The sequence below is a fragment of the Choloepus didactylus genome, chromosome 12, assembly GCF_015220235.1.
Source record: "Choloepus didactylus isolate mChoDid1 chromosome 12, mChoDid1.pri, whole genome shotgun sequence".
NCBI lineage: Eukaryota > Metazoa > Chordata > Mammalia > Pilosa > Megalonychidae > Choloepus > Choloepus didactylus.
In genome coordinates, this window is record NC_051318.1 from 6,148,323 (window position 1) to 6,171,270 (window position 22,948).

General features: G+C 36.7%; 1 protein-coding gene across 1 annotated transcript in view; it reads right to left on the reverse strand.

Moving 5' to 3' along the window:
- Positions 1-3,016: 3,016 nt before the first annotated feature.
- The window catches only part of RFC3 (replication factor C subunit 3), a 35,108-nt gene continuing 15,176 nt past the window's right edge, over positions 3,017-22,948 (reverse strand). The window contains exons 2-9 of the mRNA XM_037800103.1: positions 21,397-21,534; positions 19,100-19,167; positions 17,227-17,324; positions 11,562-11,743; positions 10,727-10,863; positions 10,540-10,638; positions 4,507-4,576; positions 3,017-3,295 (exon numbers count right to left, since the gene is read on the reverse strand). Of these exons, the coding sequence (XP_037656031.1) occupies positions 3,104-3,295; positions 4,507-4,576; positions 10,540-10,638; positions 10,727-10,863; positions 11,562-11,743; positions 17,227-17,324; positions 19,100-19,167; positions 21,397-21,534 (984 nt within the window). The 3' untranslated portion in view covers positions 3,017-3,103. The remainder of the gene's footprint in view (positions 3,296-4,506; positions 4,577-10,539; positions 10,639-10,726; positions 10,864-11,561; positions 11,744-17,226; positions 17,325-19,099; positions 19,168-21,396; positions 21,535-22,948) is intronic.

Here is a 22,948-nt window from a genome sequence, read left to right on the forward strand (position 1 = left end):
TCAATATATCTCAGAGTTTAAAACAACACATTCAAAAACACAGTGTGGTGGTTTGAGCTGCATGTACCCCAGAAAAACATGTTCTTAAGCCATTTCTGTGGGTGTGAATCCATTGTAAGCAGGACTTTTTGATGAAGTTCCTTCAGTTAAGGTGTGACCCACCTCAATCAGGACGGGTCTTAATCCTATTACTGCAGTCCTTTAAAAGGAGAATGAAAATCAGACAGAGAGAGAAAGCCAGGAGAGGCCACCAGGTTACTGCCACGTGACAGAGGAGCCAAGGACCAAGGGTTGCTGGCAGCCAGCCCCAGAACATCAGTCTTCAGGAAGAAAGCATCACTTTGATGACGCCTTCATTTGAACTTTCTCTTAGCCTTAAAACTGAGAGCTAATAAATGCCCAGTGCTTAAAACAACTCATTGCATGGAATCTGCTTGAGCAGCCAAGGAAACAAAAACACATGGCAGGAAGTTTTGTTGTGATGTCTACTGCTTCAAATACTAGGGGAAAATTGTATTTATATTATAGAAACATAAAATCATAGATGTGAAAGAACTGTAATAAGACAGTGATTTACACGCAGGAATCACAGCCTTGGGTTAAAAACTTAACTTCAAGACCTCCACCACCAGCTACAATGGAGTGACTGATACTGGACTTGCCACCCCACTGTAAGCAACTGGAAAACTGGACAAAACACATAAAGCAACCCTATGACAGACACTGGACAGCAGGCATATGAGACTGTGATGCATGAGACAAAAGAAACCACTTATGTAAACTCTACAATCACCCCTGCTTTCTGCCTGGAGGCACTTTCCAGACTGTAGAGCAGGAAGGGAAAATCCAAGCAGCCAATTGTAATCTCACTGCTTTACGGAGAAAAAAGCAGAATTCAGAGGCTGAGGTGGGTGGATATGGAGGGCAGAGCTATAAAGAGAAAGGAGTTACACAAAAACAGAACACCAGAAATCTACATAGGGTAGGCCTTGAATCTCTGGCTGATTACTAAGCCGCATATGCAGAGGGTTACATTTCACAAGGCCAAGAAGAAAAATATATATATGACTGGGCAAAGAAAACTACTGGGAAGTGCAAACTGAGCAATTTCCCAGGGCCAACACAGGGCTGGGAGGAATCTGAGTTCTGGTGACACAAGGTGGAAGCTCCTCACTGAATTCCAGGGTATTCAGCAGAGACACCAGAAAGAAGTATAAAACTAAACTAGCCATACAGTACCACTCTAGGCCCACCCTAAACTAACAAGCTAAACAGGAACAGGACAAGGATCAAGCTGCTAATCAAATAACTTCCTGCCAAAGCAAAATTCAACAGTGTTCAAAGAAAAATAAAATTCAGACACTCAACGAAGTAACATTATAAGGTAATACTCAAAATGGCCAGCATTCAAAAGAGAAATCACTGTACATGCAAAAAAGGCACAAAATGTGACATAGAACCAGGAAAAATAACAGTCAACAGAAACAGATCCAGAAATGACAGATTTGATGGAATTAGGAGACAAGGACTAAAAAAGAGCTCTCATAAAATATGTTCAAAAGATTTAAAGAAAAACATGAACATATGCAGAAGAGAAATGGAAAGTAGAAAAATGAGGCAAATGTAACATCCAAAAATGAAAAATTCAATATTTAAAGAAAATTTCACGAGATGGGTTTAAGAGATCAGACGGCACAGAAGAGTGAACCTAAAGGCAAAGAAACTATTTGAACTCAATGACAGTGAGAAAGATGCTGGGGAGAAAAGACTCCATGATGTGGGACACTATCAAATGGTCAAATACACATGTAAACAGAGTCCAGAAAGGGAGGGGGGGCTGGGGGGGGGGGTCAGAAAATTTTCAAGAAAAATAGCAAAATTTTTCTAAATTTTATAAAATCTACAACCTAACAAATCCACACATAACAATCTCAAAGCAGGATAAACATACACACAAAAAAAATCACATTAAAACACATCTTAATAAAACTGCTAGAAACTAGTCAAAAAGAGAAAATGAAAATCTCACAAGCAGGCAGAGGAAGTAAAATAAATTAAAAAACGTAGAGGGTAAAAAGATTAGAATGACTGCAGACCTATCTTCAGAAGCAATGCAAACCAGAAGACAAATGACATTTTTTAAATTCAGAAGGAAAAAAAAGACATCAAACTACAAATGTATATCCAATTGAAATACTTTCCAAAAATTAATGGAAAATAAAGGAATTTTAGTTGCCACTCCACCCACACCCCCACCAAAAAAAGAAAAAAAAAAAAAAAATCTGAGAAAACTCACCAGCAGACCTGCTTTATATAAAATGACAAATGAATTTCTTCTGGCTGAAGGAAAATGACACCAAACTGAAATCTGAATGTATAAGAAGCAATAAAGAAAAGAAGGAGTGGAGGGCTATTTCTAGTAATGGAAACATGAAGCTGTTGAGAAATTTTCCCTCTGCAGAAAAATATAAAAGTGGACAAAACTGCCAAAAAGCAACCAATTCAGGGCACTGAAAATTGACCCAAGTCAGACAACAAAATATGTTCAGTACGATAAAAATGGCAGCAAGCCTACGGCCTTCTATGCCTGGACTGTTACCATGCACCTGTCTCCCACAGCTTTGTCAGTAAAAACTGTAATCCATGACTTTGCTCACTAAATGTGGCAGATTAGGTTCAAACAGGATGGGGAAAACCCACAGCTCTGTTAGCGCAAGGTTGCAGGCGTTGCCCATGGTGACTGACAGACCAGTCAGAGATTAAACTAGGAGATCCTGGAAGTGAAAGCTCCATAAGGGGCTACCACAAAATCTCCACACATCCCTGACTGACTGCTAAATGAGAAAAGTGAAAACAAAGGAATACTGAGACCTGGTTGTGACCCTGAATATGTTCTTCACCCAAGTTTAGCTTGGTAGCCTTACAGTCCCAAGGCATTTGAGCCCAAACTCTGCCAAAATCAGACAGGATAGTTAAGAATCATTGCAAAAAAAACACAAGGCATGATTAAGTAAACTCAATTTATTTAACCCACAGCTCTTCCAATAAAAACTGTATTTAAATGTTGATACCGGGAAATATTCAGAAGAATTACTGATCAAAGTTAGAATATCATGCCTTCCAATCCATCCTCCATGAACTTCTTATAAAGTGCCATAAATTTGGCCACAAATGCTTCCAAGTGATAAATGGCTTTACTCCCAAGCTGAAGACGGTGTTCATAGTAAGCCGCCATCTGGGCCACTTCCCCTTTCAGTTGTCCATCACAATTGTGTAAAAGTTCTGAGAGAAGGCCCTGAAGAAAGATAACTAGTAATTTAAAAAGTAAACACTGAAAAAAATATGAGCTGAAAATGTTTCATTGCTCTCATTCAAACAGGAAAATCAAAGTTAGGTTGCCTATGTTCTTTTTTATACATGTAAAACATTCAATTGTTTCATGTGAACCAGAGTCTTCATCCAAAAGCAAAAGGTTTCATAGCTTTTCTATAATGTGAAAATGTGGTGGTGATCTACCACATCCAAATATTTACCTGCACAAGGATATAAGGATATAAGTACAAAGATGCTCACCAAGGCATTTTTTAGAATAATAATAACCTGTAGACAACTTCAAGGTCTACCTACAGGGGTCACATTTGATAAATTCTTTCTATATTCATACAATGAAATATTACCCATCCACTTAAAAAGAATGAAACCCTGTACTATCATGAAAGAATGTCCATTTTATCATGGTGAATAAAAAAAACAGTTGCAGAACACTGTGAAACTACACACACACACACACACACACACACAATGGTTTGCTTTCTGGAAATGGAAGGGTGGATCTTCACTTTTCCCTTTGTATATTCAGCATCATTTAAATCTTTTCGTGTATCACCACATAATTTTAGTAAAGATAAACAAACAAACAACCCTGAATCCCCTAATATCTGTACAGTCAATCTAGCCAGCTAGCTAGGAAGCTGACAGGCCAAACTTGAAGCCAGGGCCTACAACACCGTACACAGTCTGGACTCGGCCCATCTCTTAGAACCTGACTCCTTACCACGCTTTCCCACATGCACTGAGCCTCACTGTCTGAAACACTTACACCCCAGCTATTGAAAGGGTTGCCTCCCTTTAATCCTCCAGGTCTTAGCTTAAACAGAATTTCCTCACTTCCTCAGAAAAGCCATTTCCACTCTAAATTAGCACCACCCTCCATTACATCATTATTGCCTTGCTCTTTCCTTTACAGCATTTATTCTGAAATCCTCCTACTTCTTTACTGTGTCCTACTTCACCCCACTAGACTATAACTTCCCTGAAGGCAGGGCACTCACCTGTCTCCTTCAACACTACCCTAAATGGTGCCTGGCACACGGTAGAGGCACAGTAAATATCTATCGATGTAGTGAGCTGGAACAGGAGGAGGTGACAGAAGCCCTGTGACCACACAGCCAATCCAATGTCCAAGTCATACAGTTACAAACAGTTCATGATCTGAAATTGAGTTACCTTCATTATTATCTCAGGAGGAATACAATGAGTTACAAGCTCGTAGAGTCTGCCACGGACTTCAAGGAGCCTATGTAAAGACAAAATCAATAGTATTTTGTGATTAAAAGAGGTGATTTTTCCAAGTACCTACTGTGCAGTTTTACCTTATGAATTGAATAAGCAATCTAATACAGGCACATTTTCTTAAATGGTTTACCATGGAATACACATATAGAAGCTTCTCCTTATTTCAGTTCCAATTATATTCACAGCGTCTAAGCCCTTAACCCACCTAGGCCCTTCTTAACTCTTTTTTGGAAGAGAAAAGGGTGAAGGAAGGAAATGAACATGTGACATTTTAAAATAGCAAGAAAAAAAGTGACAATTTAAAATTCCAAAGATACATAAAACAAATATCTTTATCTATATTTCCCTCCATACATATATTTACCTTCCCAAAGTTGGGGGGTGGGGGGAGCTGTTCTGAATCTCTGCTAAAAAAATACTGCAGATGTTCCATACTTCTGATACTTCAGAGAAGTGATTTGTAAAATAAATTTCTTAAAAGTAGAATTTCAGGCACCACTTTCTTGGGACTCTAGGAGTACGAAGTCCTCTCACATTAAAACTAAATAAAAGTAGGGAAAAAAAAACCACTATCATTTACTGAGCACCTGCTATGTGCAAGACACTGTAATATGCTCACAGCAGCTCTGTGAGGTGTTCTCTCCATTTTTTTAGGTGATAAAACTAAAACTTGGGACAGCATACAGGACTCGACAGCATTGACCACAGTCGAGCAATGATTTAAACATGTACGTATGCATGTGTCTTACTATAAAGTTCATATCCATCCAAGGTCTGCCAAAGCATTAAACACCCTACCCTGTCCTAGCTTCATTTCGGCCCACTGTGTGTTCCTCACAACAGCTCCCTCCCACAGAAACCGAACTTGGAGTTCAGAGGTTAAGCTGCCATCAAAGTTCAGGGAGGTCAGCCAGCATTTAGAGTTGAGCCTGACTCCCAAGCCTTTGATCCTTCTAAAGTATGATACAATGACTCAAAAATAAAGCTTGATTATTAGAAACATAACATAAAGAAATAAATGCCATATGGTACAGATTACTGTAATAATTTTGCACATGATTTATTTCTGACAAGTTGAGTTACGATCTATTTGCCCACTGGGCTGCACTGGGGCCCACAATGCACACCTTATCCACATTATCACATTTCTCATGTAGAGTCAGAGGTAATTTCTATCATTACTCAGGTTTTAAAAAAATTAAGAAATTCTGCATTTACTGTGTCTTTGTCATTATTTCATAGGAGGCTGCAAGAGGTTAAGAGAAACATGGGTATTCTAGAACCCTGCCACTTACTAATTGAATGTCTTGGGCAAGTTACTTAATCTTTCTAAATCCTAATTTTCTTATCTACAAAATACGGAAAGAATAATACTTTCCTCACAGACTGTCAAATGAATCAAATGAGAGAATGCAATATGCAAGCTGACATAAGCAGCATTCACTAAATATTAACACTCATAAATTGTCAAATTAGAAAATTATGACTTCCAAAATAGATTCAACAAGGATCAATACTACAAATATCACAGCAAGGTTAAGGACACTGCTCTCTCAGTATTTCTGAACAGCCCCACAGCTTTCTGGAATTAAGAATTTCTTTCCATGCAGTGCAATGGAATAATTCCCACAAGTGTTAGTTTGAACAGGAAACAACAGCATCTCTTCTTACATAAGTTCATTTGTGAGCTGCCAAAACCTGTTAAAAAATTTGGAGGAAAGGGTAGCAGCAGCTGGAAGAATTCAGCAAAGCAATAATATACTAAAGGTTTAAAAATGCGTCTGATAATTGTCAAATATTACCATATTTATACCTGAATCCCTTACAAGTAGGAAAGTTCTAACACTACCATTCTTTTCTTCTTTAAAAACAAAACAAAAACAAGAAACCTAAGTGTCCTGAAAAGACTCTAAATCATGTTCAGTGAAGAAATATTGTATACAAGTAAAGGGCTCCTAAGACATTCTTTGTCTGGAATTCCATCTCTTAAAGGCTTAGATTTTTTTCACTTATCAACATTTGAAAACATAGAGTACACACTTTTTCCTAACAACAAGATCCCTTTTCTTATCAGACTATTTATGTTTGACATTTTTGAAAACTAATTATTCCTTCAACTAAAATAATTTAATAACAGGAATTAAAAGTAAACCCCGAGGAGGGGCAAGATGGCGGCATAGAGAGGAGTGGAAGCTAAGCAGTTCCCCTGGAACTACAAAAAACCAGAAACAACTAGTAAATAATCCAGAATAACTGCGGGGGGACAAACGAGACCATCCACTCATCATACACCAACCTGAATTGGGAGGAATGCCCGAGAACACAGCATAAAATCTGTAAGTAAAACCTGCGGAACCAGGTCGGGAGACCCCCTCCCCCATAGCCCGAGCTGCAAAGCCTTGTGGTGCCAGAGAGAAGCTCTCTCCCAGCAAGCGAATACAGCTCAGCTGAGCTCCAACTGGGGTTTTAAGTAGCGAGTGTGAACTGCTCACTACAGGTACGCAGCCCCAAAAAACAGACAGAGGCTTTGGGTGACGACTGACCTGGGAGAGCCGGAGGGTCGCCTTGACTGGGTCTGAAGGGGACTATCTGTTTCTTTTTCGGCTCAGTGGAGAAAGCCCCAGTCATTTTAAGTTTCCAGGGCTGTGACTCGGGGAAGGGCGGAGACAGCACAAGCGAGAGCGAGACCATTGAAATGCTAATGACCTCCATCTGGGGGCTCTGTCTTCTCTAGAAGGAAAAGGGTGGGGCCCTTTCCATTCAGAACCAGACCCCAGAGCCTGGGGGAACACGGCCATACCTCCTCACACCAGTCAAGAATTATAGGCTAACAGGCGTCACCTGCTGGGCAGAAAAGCACAGTGACTCGAGGCATCAAAGGGTGGAGCAATTTTTTAAGACACACCCGCAGGGAAACCAGATACTGAATATTTCTCCCCTCTGTTCTGGTCTGGGAAAACCTGATTTGGATAAACAAGGAAACCATGCCTAGACAACAGAAAATTACAACCTACACTAAGAAAAACAAAGTTATGGCCCAGTCAAAGGAACAAACGTACACTTCAACTGAGATACAGGAATTTAAACAACTAATGCTAAATCAATTCAAAAAGTTTAGAGAAGATACTGCAAAAGAGATAGAGGCTGTAAAGGAAGCACTGGACATGTATACGGCAGAAATCAAAAGTTCAAAAAATCTACTGGTAGAATCTATGGAAATGAAAGGCACAACACAAGAGATGAAAGACACAATGGAAACATACAACAGCAGATCTCAAGAGGCAGAAGAAAACACTCAGGAACTGGAGAACAAAACACCTGAAAGCCTACACGCAAAGGAGCAGATGGAGAAAAGAATGAAAAAATATGAGCAACGTCTCTGGGAACTCAAAGATGAAACAAAGTACAATAATGTACGTATCATTGGTGTCCCAGAAGGAGAAGAGAGGGGAAAGGGGGCAGAAGCAATAATAGAGGAAATAATTAATGAAAATTTCCCATCTCTTAAGAAAGACATAAAATTACAGATCCAAGAAGCGCAGCGTACTCCAAACAGAAGAGATATGAATAGGCCTACGCCAAGACACTTAATAATCAGATTATCAAATGTCAAAGACAAAGAGAGAATCCTGAAAGCAGCAAGAGAAAAGCAATCCATTACATACAAAGGAAGCTTAATAAGACTATGTACAGATCTCTCAGTAGAAACCATGGAGGCAAGAAGGAAGTGGTGTGATATGTTTAAGATACTGAAAGAGAAAAACCACCAACCAAGAATCCTGTATCCAGCAAAGCTGTCCTTCAAATATGAGGGAGAGCTCAAAATATTTTCTGACAAACAGACAATGAGAGACTTTGTGAACAAGATACCTGCCCTACAGGAAATACTAAAGGGAGCACTACAGGGTGATAGAAGACAGGAGTGTGTGGTTTGGAACACAATTTTGGGACATGGTAGCACAACAATGTAAGTACACTGAACAAAGGTAACTATGAATACGGTTGAGAGAGGAAGATGGGGAGCACGTGAGACACCACAAGAAAGGAAGAAAGATAATGACTGGGACTGTGTAACTTGGTGAAATCTAGAGTATTCAACAATTGTGATAAAATGTACAAATATGTTCTTTTACGAGGGAGAACAAACAAATGTCAACCTTGCAAGGTGTTAAAAATGGGGAGGCATTGGGGGAGGGATGCAATCAGCATAAACTAGATACTGTAACTAATAGAATCACTGTATTATGCTTCCTTTAATGTAACAAAGGTGATATACCAAGGTGAATGCAGATAAGAGGGGGGGATAGGAGAGGCATGTTAGACACTTGACATTGGTGGTATTGTCTGATTCTTTATGGTGGGCAATGTCCATGATCAACTGTACAAATACTAGAAATCACTTCATGAACCAGAACAAATGTATGACAATACAATTAGAAGTTAATAATAGAGGGGCATATAGGAAAGAACTATATACCTATTATAAACTATATACTACAGTTAGTAGTATTTCAACATTTTTTCATAAACAGTAACAAACGTACTATATCAATACTAGGAGTCAACAATTGAGGGGGGTTGGTTAGGGATAGGGGAGGATTAGAGTTTCCTTTTCTTTTTTTTTCTTTTTTCATCTTTCACTTTATTTCTTGTCTGGAGTAATGAAAAGTTTCTAATAATTGAACAAAAATTAAGTGTGATGGATGCACAGCTGTATGAGGGTACCCAGGGGCAAGTGATTGTACACTTTGGATCTTTGGATAATTGTATGGTATCTGAACAATCTCAATAAAAATGAAAAAAAAAAAAAAAAAAAAAAGTAAACCCCAAGGAAACACTAAGTACCAACTATGTTGGACTTAGTATCTACACCCACGAATCTATGTGGCAGCCAAAGAACACATTTTATAATCTCTTTGAAGAATCTCTTAAAAAATTAGAACTCAGAAGTTCTACCACCTAAGAGGACAAACATAATATGTGCCTTTCACCATTATTTTCACTTAAATCAAGGAAGCTTAAGTTTAGTGGTTGCCGTTGGGCTCTTCTGCACCCCAAAAAGACCAACTATGCTCTCAAGTCGAAATATGGGTTCTCAGTTCCGGCAGGTACAAGGGTGGGGGACTAGGTCCCAGTGGGCCCAGAGCACCGTCTCCACCACCACAGAGTGTGGGCCTGAGACTGTCCCTCTTGACTTGGAGAAGGGCAGATTCCCTTCTAGAGCAGAACTGTTGTAAATCAAACAACTAGTTGTTGAGGTGTTTTCAGTACAGCCCTGCCACTAATAAAACAACAGAACTAAAAGGAAATTCCTTTGCAGCAAATGTGCCAAAAAATACTTCCTAACTACCAATGTATCTACGCAATATGATTCTTCACAGCACCTATCGTTGCACATGTGCACAGGGTTTTCTAGTTCTAGAACCATTACTGCACCGTCTCTCTTGCTCCTCATTAACAGTCCAGGCCCACAGATCCTCTCAGGGTAGCACTGACAGCAGCCTCCAAGACAAAATTACCTGCTGAAAGACAGATGGCTAAAACTGAGGAGGATAAGAACGAGAAGACTCAGTCTAGTGTCCTTCTAGCATTTGGTGCTCAGTTACAAAGCTACAGAGTTCTTTCCAATATTAGAAAGCTAGACACAGTGTGTTAGGTATTATAAGTCATCTGAAATCCTGAAAGGAGAACTAAAAGTTCAAGATCTGTTTTAATTTATATATAAATTCTACTTTTACATGTTAACAGCTTAATAAAATCTATGACATCACAGACCAGCCATTCCAAAAAACTGAATTTCTAAAATAAAATCCTACCTTTTCTTTAAAACTTTAATGTTTAGATTCAAGATTTAATCATAATTCAAAATGGCCTGGTGTTGGTCTAAAACAGCTCATCTGAAACTCATGAAGTCTGTACCACCTGGATGATAAAACATCTACCCCTGTCTTCTCACGCTGTTACCTTTGTGGGGTCTGCTGACTGACAATAGCATTTGCAGTCTCCCTCAGATACACTTCCCAGTCTGTCTCAGGGATCTCCTGATCTTCAGTAAAAGGATACCTACATGACAAAGAAAGAACACAGTAAATTAAGCAGAAGTGTGCCTATGCCCCCAGGTGTCTGTGGTGGTAACTCCCCCTGCGCTCACTGTTGCACTCTGCAGGCCTCACACATGAGGAGGGCTTTTCTGAGATTCCTGCAGGACTTCTCTGCAAGTCGACGAGCCAGTTGTGAAGGAAGAGTCAGACCCTCCTTCTTGCACACAGTAGATAACACGTGGCAAATCTACAAACAAAATAATTAACATAAAAGCATATTGAGAGAGTTTCTGTTGTTAATATCTTTGAAGACATTTTTAACTGTATTACTCCTAAAACTTTTATAAGTGAAATTTATAATAAAGATACTTTACCACTGTGTAATTTACATAGTGTTACATATTATTATTATTTGGCATACAATCTCTAAAAATCTATTAACAGTACAGAAGCTGTTTATCATAAGAAATCACTTTTATTGATAGCTGGAAAGAATGATAAAGGAAAAAAAAATCAATATTGTTTTAGACTAAACAATACTGGCCCCCCCTTCCCAGGGACTGGCCCCCCAAGGGTGTGCCTATGTCACCTCCTCACAACAACTATTCCCTCCATACTCAAGTCTCCTCTTTCAGCCAATTAAACCAGCTTGATGTAGAAAACACTAAATAATTAGTCTTTACCTTGTGAAGTAAAGTTCTTAATATCTACTTGCTGAAAGTACAAGAAGCTCTGAAGAGAATGCTTTCTATATATTGGTTCCTGGTATTTACCAGAATATAGCTTGGTTTGCCTATCTACCAATGGTTAGCATCCAGGTTCACAGCTGTTCTTGAACTAGTGATATGTTTCACTAGGTTTTTACAAAACCACACAACAGGGACGCACACACAGCGCTCACTGAATCCGAACTGAATTTGTCCCGAGAAGTCTAACTTGACGTACATCTTCAATGCTGGGAGCAGGCACGCGGACTGCCAGGCACCTACTACGAATGGGCGGTATCACTTTCGACGTGGAGTTACAGCACAGGATCAGTCTGCAGGTGGACATGTACTTTTCCATGGTTCTGCGCAAGGCATGCTGAGCGTCTTTGGTGAGTTTGTCAACCTCTGTTAACAATACCACTAAGCCAAAGAGAAACAAAACAAACTTTAACTTCAATATCTATCTCCTCTTCATTATTCAGAGTGAAATCACGAATAATAAGCCTGAGTATCTTACTCTTCCCCTTGGCTGGTCATGGCAAATTAAGGTGATAGGGATAGTGAGAATAATTTATTTTATTTTTATTTTTAAAAATTCCCTAGTCAAACAAGACTAAGATAACACTATGCTACACAAAGTTAAAGAGGTTATTTCGTCATAAAATTCATCAGAGTCTTTAACATATTAACATGTACTATAAATCACCACAATAAAGATGTACTGTGCTCTGTAAGAACAACAATCAGATGCAGCCCCCTTCCCCATATTGTTGACACCCCTTTCAATATGAACAAGTTAGGGTGCTCACTGCCTAGACACCCAGGAAGATGGAGAAAGAGATTGAGAGGAAGGAGTAGCAACAAATAAGGATTTAACAAAGGTCTATGAATACTGAAACTGTATATAAATATATGTATTTTTTTAGATGCTAGAGTATTAGAATAGATAGATGGAAATAAATGGCATGGTGGAACTATAACCTGTAACATTCTTTGAAATTTTCTCTATAGCTACTTGTTGAATTGTGCTTTGAAAGTTTTCACCTTTCTGTATATACCTTACATTTCATAATAAGGAAAGAAATGAAATTGTGGAACTGTAACCCATAACAATTCTTGAAATTATCTATATAACTGCTTGTTGAGCTGTACATCGCAAGTTAACACCTTTCGGTATATATATTGTATTTTATGATAATGGAAATAACTAAAATTGTGAAAAAGAAAATAAATTTAAAAGGGCCAAAAAAAAAAAAAAAGATGTTCTGTATTTCTTCAAAATGTCTTATCTCAAGAAAACAGTTTTGTGGAACATCTTAAATCTTAGCATTCTCAGGAATGGACTTTGGAAAACACTCACAGAAGAGATGTAGCCAACAAGGCACACAGACATCTGGCCACACGGACAGTAAGATTCTGCTGGCCACAGTCAAGAATGAGCACTTAAAAGTGTTTCAGGAATAATATGTAGACAGGGGTTAAATCCAAGCGTTGTATTTTTCATTATATTAAGAAATCATTTCCAGAAAGTGTCACTGGCAGTGGCAGTAGTGTAGCATTTCAATCTCCCCATAAGAACAGAGCAACTAAAGATTACAGAACCAAAGATACACAGACAACATTGATATCAAAACTAAGTGATAAGTTTTACCTAAGAAACCCTAAATATGAGCAAGTGAGAACAAACTAAAATTTAAACACCCATATGGTTTTGGCATCTTTGGGGGAGGAAGTGAAGGGAAGTCAACTAGGTTACTGACAGCCTTTAGGAAAGGAAAATTCCCAAATCACCCACAGGAACAACTGGAAAGCCTCCTGGACCAATCTGTCAGTCAAAATTGGGAAGGGGCTCCACAGTCCCAATTCATGAGAGCAAGAGAGCCATGATGCAGTAAGTTCTGACCCTATAAACTCTTCCAACTAACAAAATGAAGTTCCTTTCCAAGACAATGCTCCACAATGAGAAGAAATTCTGGAAAGAGAACCCAAATGAGCAGAATAGGAAAATCAGAACAGAACAAAATACTCAGATAAAAGTAGAGGAGAAGATAGGAGATAGGTCTCTGAGAATACAAGGCCATTTATTTTATAACTGTGAAAACAAACCAAGAGACAGCTCTAGAGCCCTGAACACAGAAGAACCCTGCCAGCTTAACAGTCCTTCCTAAGAGTACAGGAAAACTCACTTCATGTAAATAAAAAACAGCAACAGAAAGGATCATGGCTGATTCAAACAAAGTTACGAGAAAAAGGAGACTAGGACAGGACAGAATAGCATCCCTACGGACAATACACACCAGAATGAGATGCCTACAAAGCAGCTGAAAATTGTATACTATATCTCAAAATGAGCTTTAAAAAATTAAGAAAATGATTCAACCTATAAAACAAGAAGAAGTGAGGTACAGAACTTAAGAAATAATTAGAATTATAAGGAAAAATCATTTCACAAATGCTTCCCAAGAGGAAACATGAGAACAAATAAACACAATGAAAAGGAAAAAAATAATAAAAGATAAATATTTGAGATAAAGTGAAAAACATAAAATATAGCCAAGGAGAATCCAACATGCATATAACATGAGACTGAAGAAACTCAAAGCAATAAAACACAAATATATATAAAATAAAAATAAACATAAGTAATATATAAAACATATATAATAAACATTAACATACATATAACATATAATAAAACAAAAACTCAGGAAAATTTTTCTGAATCAAGCATGTCATATTGAAAGGGCAAAATGTATAACTTGGAAAATCAACACAGGGCAGCCAAACACCACTTCATATTCTAATATATATCAACAGTTATAAAAGATTGTACAAACACCACTTCATATTCTAATATATACCAACAGTTATAAAAGATTCTACAGCACATATTTGCTGAAAGTTCTGAAAATATAGAGTATAATTACAATGAACAATCTCAATATTGCTCATGGTAGGCAAGAATCCAATACCCAACTGCAAAGCAAAAATAAATCAAAGACAGAAGGAGAGGGTCTGAGGGCAGTATAGAAAGGTATTGAGTATAAAGGTAACTAATTAAACAAAAATAGAGACCGCCCTAATTAAAAAAAAGACACCAAAAGAGAGATTTTCACACAAACCAAAATAACAAGAGATGAGGCCAAATATATCAATAAATGTATTTTTAAATGAGCTTATCGCCCTTATTAAAAGAAAACAATTTTCAGATTGGCTAACAAAGCAAAATCCAACACTATGCTATAAACAAGAAAAACACCTAAAACAAATATACTGAGAAAACTTTAAAAATCAAAGGATGGGCAGGCAAAAATAAATTCCAGGTAATTATAAATAAAGCAGGGGCACAATCTTGTTATCTGACAGAAAGCACTAAAAAAGATAAAGAAGGACACTTACAAAGCTAAGGGATAAAATTCACCTTGAAGAGATAACAAATATTTCTAATTATGTACTAAAACAACACACCTGTGTTCATAAATCAGTAACTGTAAGAGAAACAAGGAGAAATAGAAACTTACTAATAGGAGACACCAGCATACCTCTTATTCAAGACATTTCAAATGTACTGTATGGATACATATAGAACATCTAACAAAATGATCAACAAGCTAAGTCAGTTACATATATATTGAATTCTGAACCCCGATAATAGAGAGTAGATCTTTTTACATACAGATGTTACATCCACCAAATCTGTCCCTATTTTAGTCACAAACTTGAAACTTTAAGAACAAATGCATATATTCTCTGACCATAATATGATAAAAAGGTAAACTAACTTTAAAAAATAAAAAAGGCACTCTGACATGAAATTTTAAACCATTCTATTAGACAACTATGAGATAAAAAGTGAAATACCAAATTAAATTACAGAATTTCTTGAAAACAACAATAATGAAAACATGCCATATCTGCTAAAGTTGTTCTCAAGGAAAATTTATAGTTTTAAATACACATCAATAAGTGAAGAAAATATGAATCAAAGGAAGCCAAAATAAAAGGGAAGGAATTAAAAATAAAAAGCAATTAATTTGAAACAGATAAACAGAACTAATATCTCAAAGGGGAAAAAGCATAAATACACACAATTAGAAATCACAACATGGAAATAACCATCAAAACAGAAAATTTTAACAACTCTAACAACAAAGAAAATTGAAAACATAGATGACATGGGCAATTTTCAAGAAAAATACAACTAAGAAAAATTAAGCATAGGAAATAGTGAAAGTAATTAAAGATCTGTCCACAACAGAGCACCAAGACTAGATGATTTCATAGGGAAATACTATCAAACTTTTAAACATCAGACAGCAAGAATGCTACCTAAATTATTCTAGAAGACAAAAAAAGAAGGAAAACTTCCAAATTTGTTTCATAAAGCAAATTTAATATTAATGGCAAAATCTGGCAAAGCACCAAACAAAAAATATTACAGAGAAAATGATGCAAAATAAACCATCAGCAGGCAGAAAACAGCAGCATATTAAAAAAATTAGCATATCATGACTAAGTGATGTTTACTCTAAAAATGCAAAGCAGGTTCAATATTAGAAAATCCAGTAATATAACATGTCATATTAGCAGAGATAAGAAGAAAAAATCATAAGATCATATCCATGGATGCAGAAGACGCATGACGCATTTGACAAAATTTATTACCCATTCATGTTAGAAACACTAAGATAGGAATTGATGAATCCTAACTTACCATAAAACAAATATATCTCAGGTCAAAATCTAGTGAGTAACTTAAAGGGGAAGCACTAAGGCTTTCCTTCCAAAATCATGAAACAGATGTCCACCATCTCTATACTATTACATACACTGCGGGAGGGACTGGCCAAGATAAAAGACAACAGAAAGCATCCAGAGGCATACAAATGGAAAGGGAGAGGAAAATCTACCTCTCATTACAGATGGCAGGAATATATATCTGAGAAACCTAAAGAATCAGTAGAAAGACCATTACAAACAATAAGAGAATTTAATAACTCAGCAGGATATAAAACTACATAGCTGTCATATGTACAAAAAAAAAACCAGTTGCAAAATATTTAAAAAAAAACTCAAATACCTAAATGTAAATTCATTATGAAATCTAGATACTAAGAAAGATAGAAATAGGCTGGGAATATAGACAGGCAATTCACAAAACAGTAAAACCAGCCAATGTGAAAAAGAAAAAACTGCTGATAATCACTAAAGAAAAACAAAACACAATTTATTTTTTTCCACTCAAAATGACAAAGATTAAAAATAATTGTATATAGTGTTGATAAATATCAGGGAGAAATGGGCATTCTCAAACACTGTTAGTAGCGGTATAAATCTACCTCCTCTTTCAATGATGCATTTGGCAAAATATACTAAAAGCATTAAACGTCTGCATATGTATCAGCAATAAATCTCACCTCTAAGAAAGTTTGCATATATATACACACAGGAAAAAATACTGGAAGGTTAGGACCAAAATGTTAAAAGAAGTTGCCTCTGGATGGCAGAACTGTAGCTGATTTTAATTTTCTTTTGTTTATCTAAATTTTTGGTAACAATTTTAGCCATAAGAACATTAATTTTAAAATCATAAAACTTCTAATTTTAAATATAAAGTGAATTTTCATTATTCACCTAGTTCCAAAATATCAAATAGTGTCTCTCTTTTCCCCAAACTTCCATTTCATCAGATGACAGACGCCGATGAGCACAGAGCTAGTGCCCCTCCTGTTCAGTCTGAATCTCAAACACATAGCATAAACCTAGGCACAGAGCAGGGGCTTAATAAATACTTGCTAAGTGAATCGAATGTACATGTCCCCACTACATCTTCTCTGACCCCGCCCCCCCCACCGGGTTTACAAGTTGATTGCCTCATAAAAAGAAATCTTCTTACAACATACCTTTAAAATCTCGTTGAGAGTTTGTTTCAAGTTGCTGTGACTGTGCCACTGTTTTCAACATCTCCTGAATGACTACTCGGTCACTATTCCCGGCATCACTGGACAGAACAAAAAAGTGGTACATATTTATGTGTATGTTTAGAGAGTATCATGCCCTTATTCTTAGCTTGCTACTATAAGAAAAATGTTGAAGACCTTAAGTGATTAAAATTATAATCAAAACTATTATACCTAATCATATCCACAAAACTTTAATGGTGAAATATTTTAGTCATCACAAATACAAACAATATTCCTATAATCAATTACATTTTCATTAACTTCATTGAAAACACTGAACACGTTCTATGTTAAGTTTACTGTTTAAAAATAGCAATAATAATTAACTGTTTGACAACTACTTTGACACTTCTGTACCACTGTCAAAAGTTACTACCTAGCTACAGCTAATTTCTCAATTATCTGTAATTGCTCAAAATACAAAAATTCTTTGAAACAGGAATTCAACCTGCAATCTTCTCATCCTCAACACAGCAAAGACTTGAGAGAGGACAAGCCTTGAAAAGCCTTCCAACACACCCACAGAGTCGATTCAAGGGCTTGGCAAGGAGAGGGAATAAGCATGTTAATTTAAGACAAAAAGTCACAACTCTCTAAGCTACATGCTCATTATATCCAGGCATCAATCTGTCGTTTATACCTGTATCACTGCTTTGGCACTTACGTCAAGCACCCCACAAACCAACCTATGTTACCTGCTCAATTTAGGCTGACTGAATGCCAATTTCAAACACCTAAAAAACAATCAATTTAATCCCTAACTGGCTATTCTTTCTATAGAGGAACACACAAGAAGAAAAAGAGGGCAAAGCAATCAGCTTTCATTTATTTTCTCATACAGCCATCATGTCTTTCCCAATTCTCTACTATTACATCAATATACTCACAGTGTCTTTTATGATCATTTTCCTAGTCAAGAATACAAACATTTCTCTTTCGCCTATCAAATTAACACCCTCTACTTTTATCATCAGACCTATTCCCACCAACCCTATTTCTCTTAATACTCTTTGACAAACCTACAGAGAGCAATACCTACCTCTTACAGGTAAATATAACAATCCATGTAATGCTTTTAACACAGTGCCTATTAGCTGATACCCGTATTCCCTCTACTCCACTCAGTGTCCTTCCTCTCCCTGAAATGGATGCTTGCTCTTGTCTCTGTGCCACTTGCCTTTGCCTGAGGATGCGCTTTATTCTCTCCAGGATCACATCGGGCCACACAGGAGCACCAAAGCCTTACCCAGCTTCACTCCCAATTCAATCTTCCTACACTATTTATTCCTTAATTGTCATTACATGAGTTTTCATTGTGCCTCCCCAATACAATCCTCATCTTATTACCTCATGAAAGATACTATAAACATAGGTTGATGGACTATTAGCCTATAATCAAGAATTTTAAAAAGAGGAAGCGGCAAAGAAACATCTGGTAACCCATATTCAGTTTCTGAAACATTCACTCCAGACATTCCAAACTTTATAGACATACTTCTGAATGATCAATATAATTTAACAACCTACTTTGTACACAAGGTGCTTTGTGAAAAAACACTGAGCAATGTATAGCAAGAAAACTTAACTACATTATTAAAATCACTTGACTTGAGGGTCTCAGGGAGAAAGGAAAGTGGGAATATTCTAGGCCTCCTCTTTCAAACAGGGCATCTCGACTTTAATCTGTTTTATACACTGGGCTTCCATGCATATGATTTTGTTTTGAAGAAAGCATTCTACTCTTTAAAAAAAAAAAAAAAAGCCTGAAAACCATTATTCTAAAAATGCTTATTTCTGTATAGTAACAACTTACCTGGGATTAACTTCAAGGTGGTAATTACTTGCAATGGTGCTGATTTCAATTTTCTTTTTAGATGGAGTCTAGGTTAAAAAAAAGATTTACAAATGCTTATTTATTAGCCCTCCCTCTTTTTTTTTTTTTTATTTTCATAGCTTTCTCTTTTATCATGAACAATTTTGTTTAATAAAAAATTAACACTTGAGATAAACACTAATGTTTTAACTCCATTAACTCTACTCTTTGCTTAATGTACAGAGTAACATAAACTGGGTCGTATCACACATCCTTTTTCATTGTGAAGATATTTTTTTCACTTACCTCCATAAATTCCCAAGCTGTCCCCAATTATGAGTAGATAATCATTATAAACAATTTGCATATATACTTTCTCAGACTTGTCCATAACACACAAAAATAAACATATATGTAGAGTGCCATTTCTTGTACACAAAAAAAAATAAGGGGGAATCTTTTGCTTTCCCTACTTAATAGTACAACTTGGCAGTGTCCCTGAAACAACTGGCATAGGGTACTATAGTTGCATAACATCCTATAGTATGGATGTTTCAAAGCTAGTCATGCTTGATGAGCATTTTGTTTCTTGCTTTGCATCATCTCAAAGAATTCCACAATTAACATTGTTGTACACATCTCAAGCACTACTTTCATTTCTGTGTGATAGATTCCCAGTAAAGGATTTGCTGGATTGAAGGTATGTTTTCTAAACATATATATGTGGATATATGTGCATATATACACACACATACACGTATATAAGCAGTGTGTATCTATGTATGCGTGTGTGTATACATATATTTGTGTGTATAACCCATATGCTTTCCACAAAAACTCTAACAATTTGCTTTTCTACCAACAATGTACAAATACTACTCCCCCAAATTTCCCATCTACAGTAGGTTTTATCATGTCTTTTAATTTCCGCCAATCCGATAAGTATATAAAAGACTCACACTGCTTCTCTCCTTGACTATTACAAAGGTCAAAAATCTTTACGTACATTTACTGACCACTTATATTTCTCTCCTGTGACTATTTTTTCTTCATTTTTCTTTCTGATGTTGATCTGTAAAATCTATTATCTAACACATTCTTTTCAAATATATTTTGACAACCTTTCACTTTTCTATTGATTTTATTTATCTTTTGCAATACAAACTTTTAAAATTCCTGCATAGCCAGGTATCTACTTCATTTCTTCTACAGCTTCCAGGTTTTCTATTCAAAGTTATCCTTGACCCACAGGCTATTTATACAGTCCAAGAAATTTTAAGATTTTTTCTGTTTCATTTTAACATTGAAGGTTTTACTCATCTTGAATTTGTCTTTATACACTGTATGTCATAGAAATTCACCTATATTTTCTTCCAGATAGATAACTAGTTATGCTGACATGTTTATTACATAAGCTCATCTTTTCCTCACTGACTTGAAATAGACTCTCCAGCATATTTGGGGGCTCCTTTATAGTTTTGCTGGTCTAATCTCTATTCCAACACCAAACAATATTGTTTCAATTACAACAGACTGGCAATATGATTTCTCACTAATTTTTTTCATAATTACTTTGATCAGTCTCAGAAATATATTCTTCCATATGTAAAATAAGATTATTTCAAACAATTAAAAAAAAAAACCACTTGGATTTTTATTGGAATTTCACTAAAATTTACAGTAGAGGGAGAAAAGACACTTTTACATATTAAGCCTCCAACCCAAGAACATGCCGTCTTTCCATTTGTTCAGCTCTTATTTTGTGTCCTTCTATAACATACAAGTTTTTATTTCTCATTATGGGAAGTACAAGGAAAAACTAATTCTAATAGAGGTGGGAGGCACTTCAGCTAGGTCCTAAACATCATCCACGAGGAAAGAACATGAAAACGCACTGCATGGTCTGAGGCCCAAATGCTCGGGCAGGGCAAGCTCAGGGAAGCCTCTCAGCAGCGCAGAGCCCGGCTCCTCCTTTCCCAATGTACTGGCTCAGCTGCCCAGTCCTTACAAGTCAGTTCATTCCACCTTGAAAATTCTTCTCAAAATCACTCCCTTTCTTTTCATACCCACTATGGCTCTCAAAGCAATGAACTTCAGAAACATGAGTTTCTAGCTGACACATCAACTTACTAGGTAACCTGAAATGAATTCTACCATCTATAGTGTACCAGAATTACCCGTGAAACTCATTTAAATCATACATTGGGCAGCGACTGGGGGGCAAGGGGGAAAGGGGAAAGAATGATGACACATAGCCTGTTATAAATATGCGGAAGGCCTTAGAGTGAAATGCTCACCGTGATGGTCTGGTGTTCAATTCTCAATTTTTCCACTCCAACACCATAAAGTTCACGTAGAATACACATTATTCTTGTCTTTTTTCCAGCACCCGATGGTCCATACACTAACAGGTGAGGAAAGTCACCGCACTGCACCTGGAAAGAAAAGAACAAAGCATTTTTCCCTAGTCAAACTGAACTTTTTTCCTTATAAAAGTAAGTTTTAATAAATTGATGTTTTTGATATAAACACTATGAGTGACAGTACATCTGTATTCGACTTCACAAGAAATTATCTTCAGATTCATGAAGATTCCTTAACAGCTGTAACATCTTTCAAACAGTGAAGATGTGTGTATTGACTGAGTAGAAAATGAAAGTCAGCTGCGCTCTTAAAACCATACTGAAGAGAAAGAGACACAACAGCAGTATAGTTCGTTTGATGAACAAAACTCAAGTCTTTTTATACTTAGTTGTTTAAAGAAAATAAATCAAGTATCAAAATTACAGAGTATCTTACAGAAATGGAAACATAACACAGATTAGAACACCAAAGCAGCATTGTTTGAAGGAGAGAAGCCATGGATATAAAGTCCTACAGGCCTCTGTAGCTTTGAACCTCCTCATACACACAATGCTATTAATGAACTAAAACCAGAATTCCCTGCTGTACAGATGCTGGTGAAGGGTAACTTGCACTACTGCTACAGGTCAGAATAGCTGTCTGCATTTCAGGTATCAAGTGGAGGCTCTCTTTACTCCAGTACCACCATCTTCTCCAATCTCACACAAGCCACACACTTTCAAAACTGATGCCACCATCTTAGGATTTACCAAAAGAGGTGGGGCTGGGGAGGCACTTAAAACAGTGGCAACCAGTAGCTTTTGGTACTCTAACACTCTATTATTGTCCAATCCACCATGAGAAAAGTATAATTTACTTGTTACAATTATAAAGAGAATATCTGACATGTATCTAAATGAACAGATTTTTGATACAGGACTTTTCTTACCAGAGATCAGGTTGAGAACAGGATTCTTTTCCTCCAAAGGCAAGGAAAACCTGGTTAAATGTTAGTTAACGGAATCTATTCTCACTTTTGAACTGTGGAGAAGGACCTGACTTGAATGAGATTTGCTGAAGTAAAAACATTTTCTTATTTCCCATCCTCAGGTACAATTAGATTGCAAGAAATTTAATGTGCAGAATTTTTTATCTGCTGATTGTTATTATGGTAATTGGGCTCAGTCCACTATTTAGTTTGACCAGCATCCTTTACACTATTTTTATTATACTCCAAATACCGCAGATGAAAGTAAATACAACAAAGTAACAACAAAATCACTTGTGTGCTGAGTTGTTGGATTCTGGATAAGCACAGATGGGATGTTCTTGGCTATCACCAAGAAGTGTCTAACTAATGGCTACTCCTCTGTATTTGTCAGTAGCCCAGATTTAAATCATGTATAATTTGAATGGATTAGGAGAAACTGTAATCCACCACATTATAAAAAGTAAAATGTTGCATTAGTAACCTGGGTTTTGGTGATAGGACTCTTTCTTTTAATG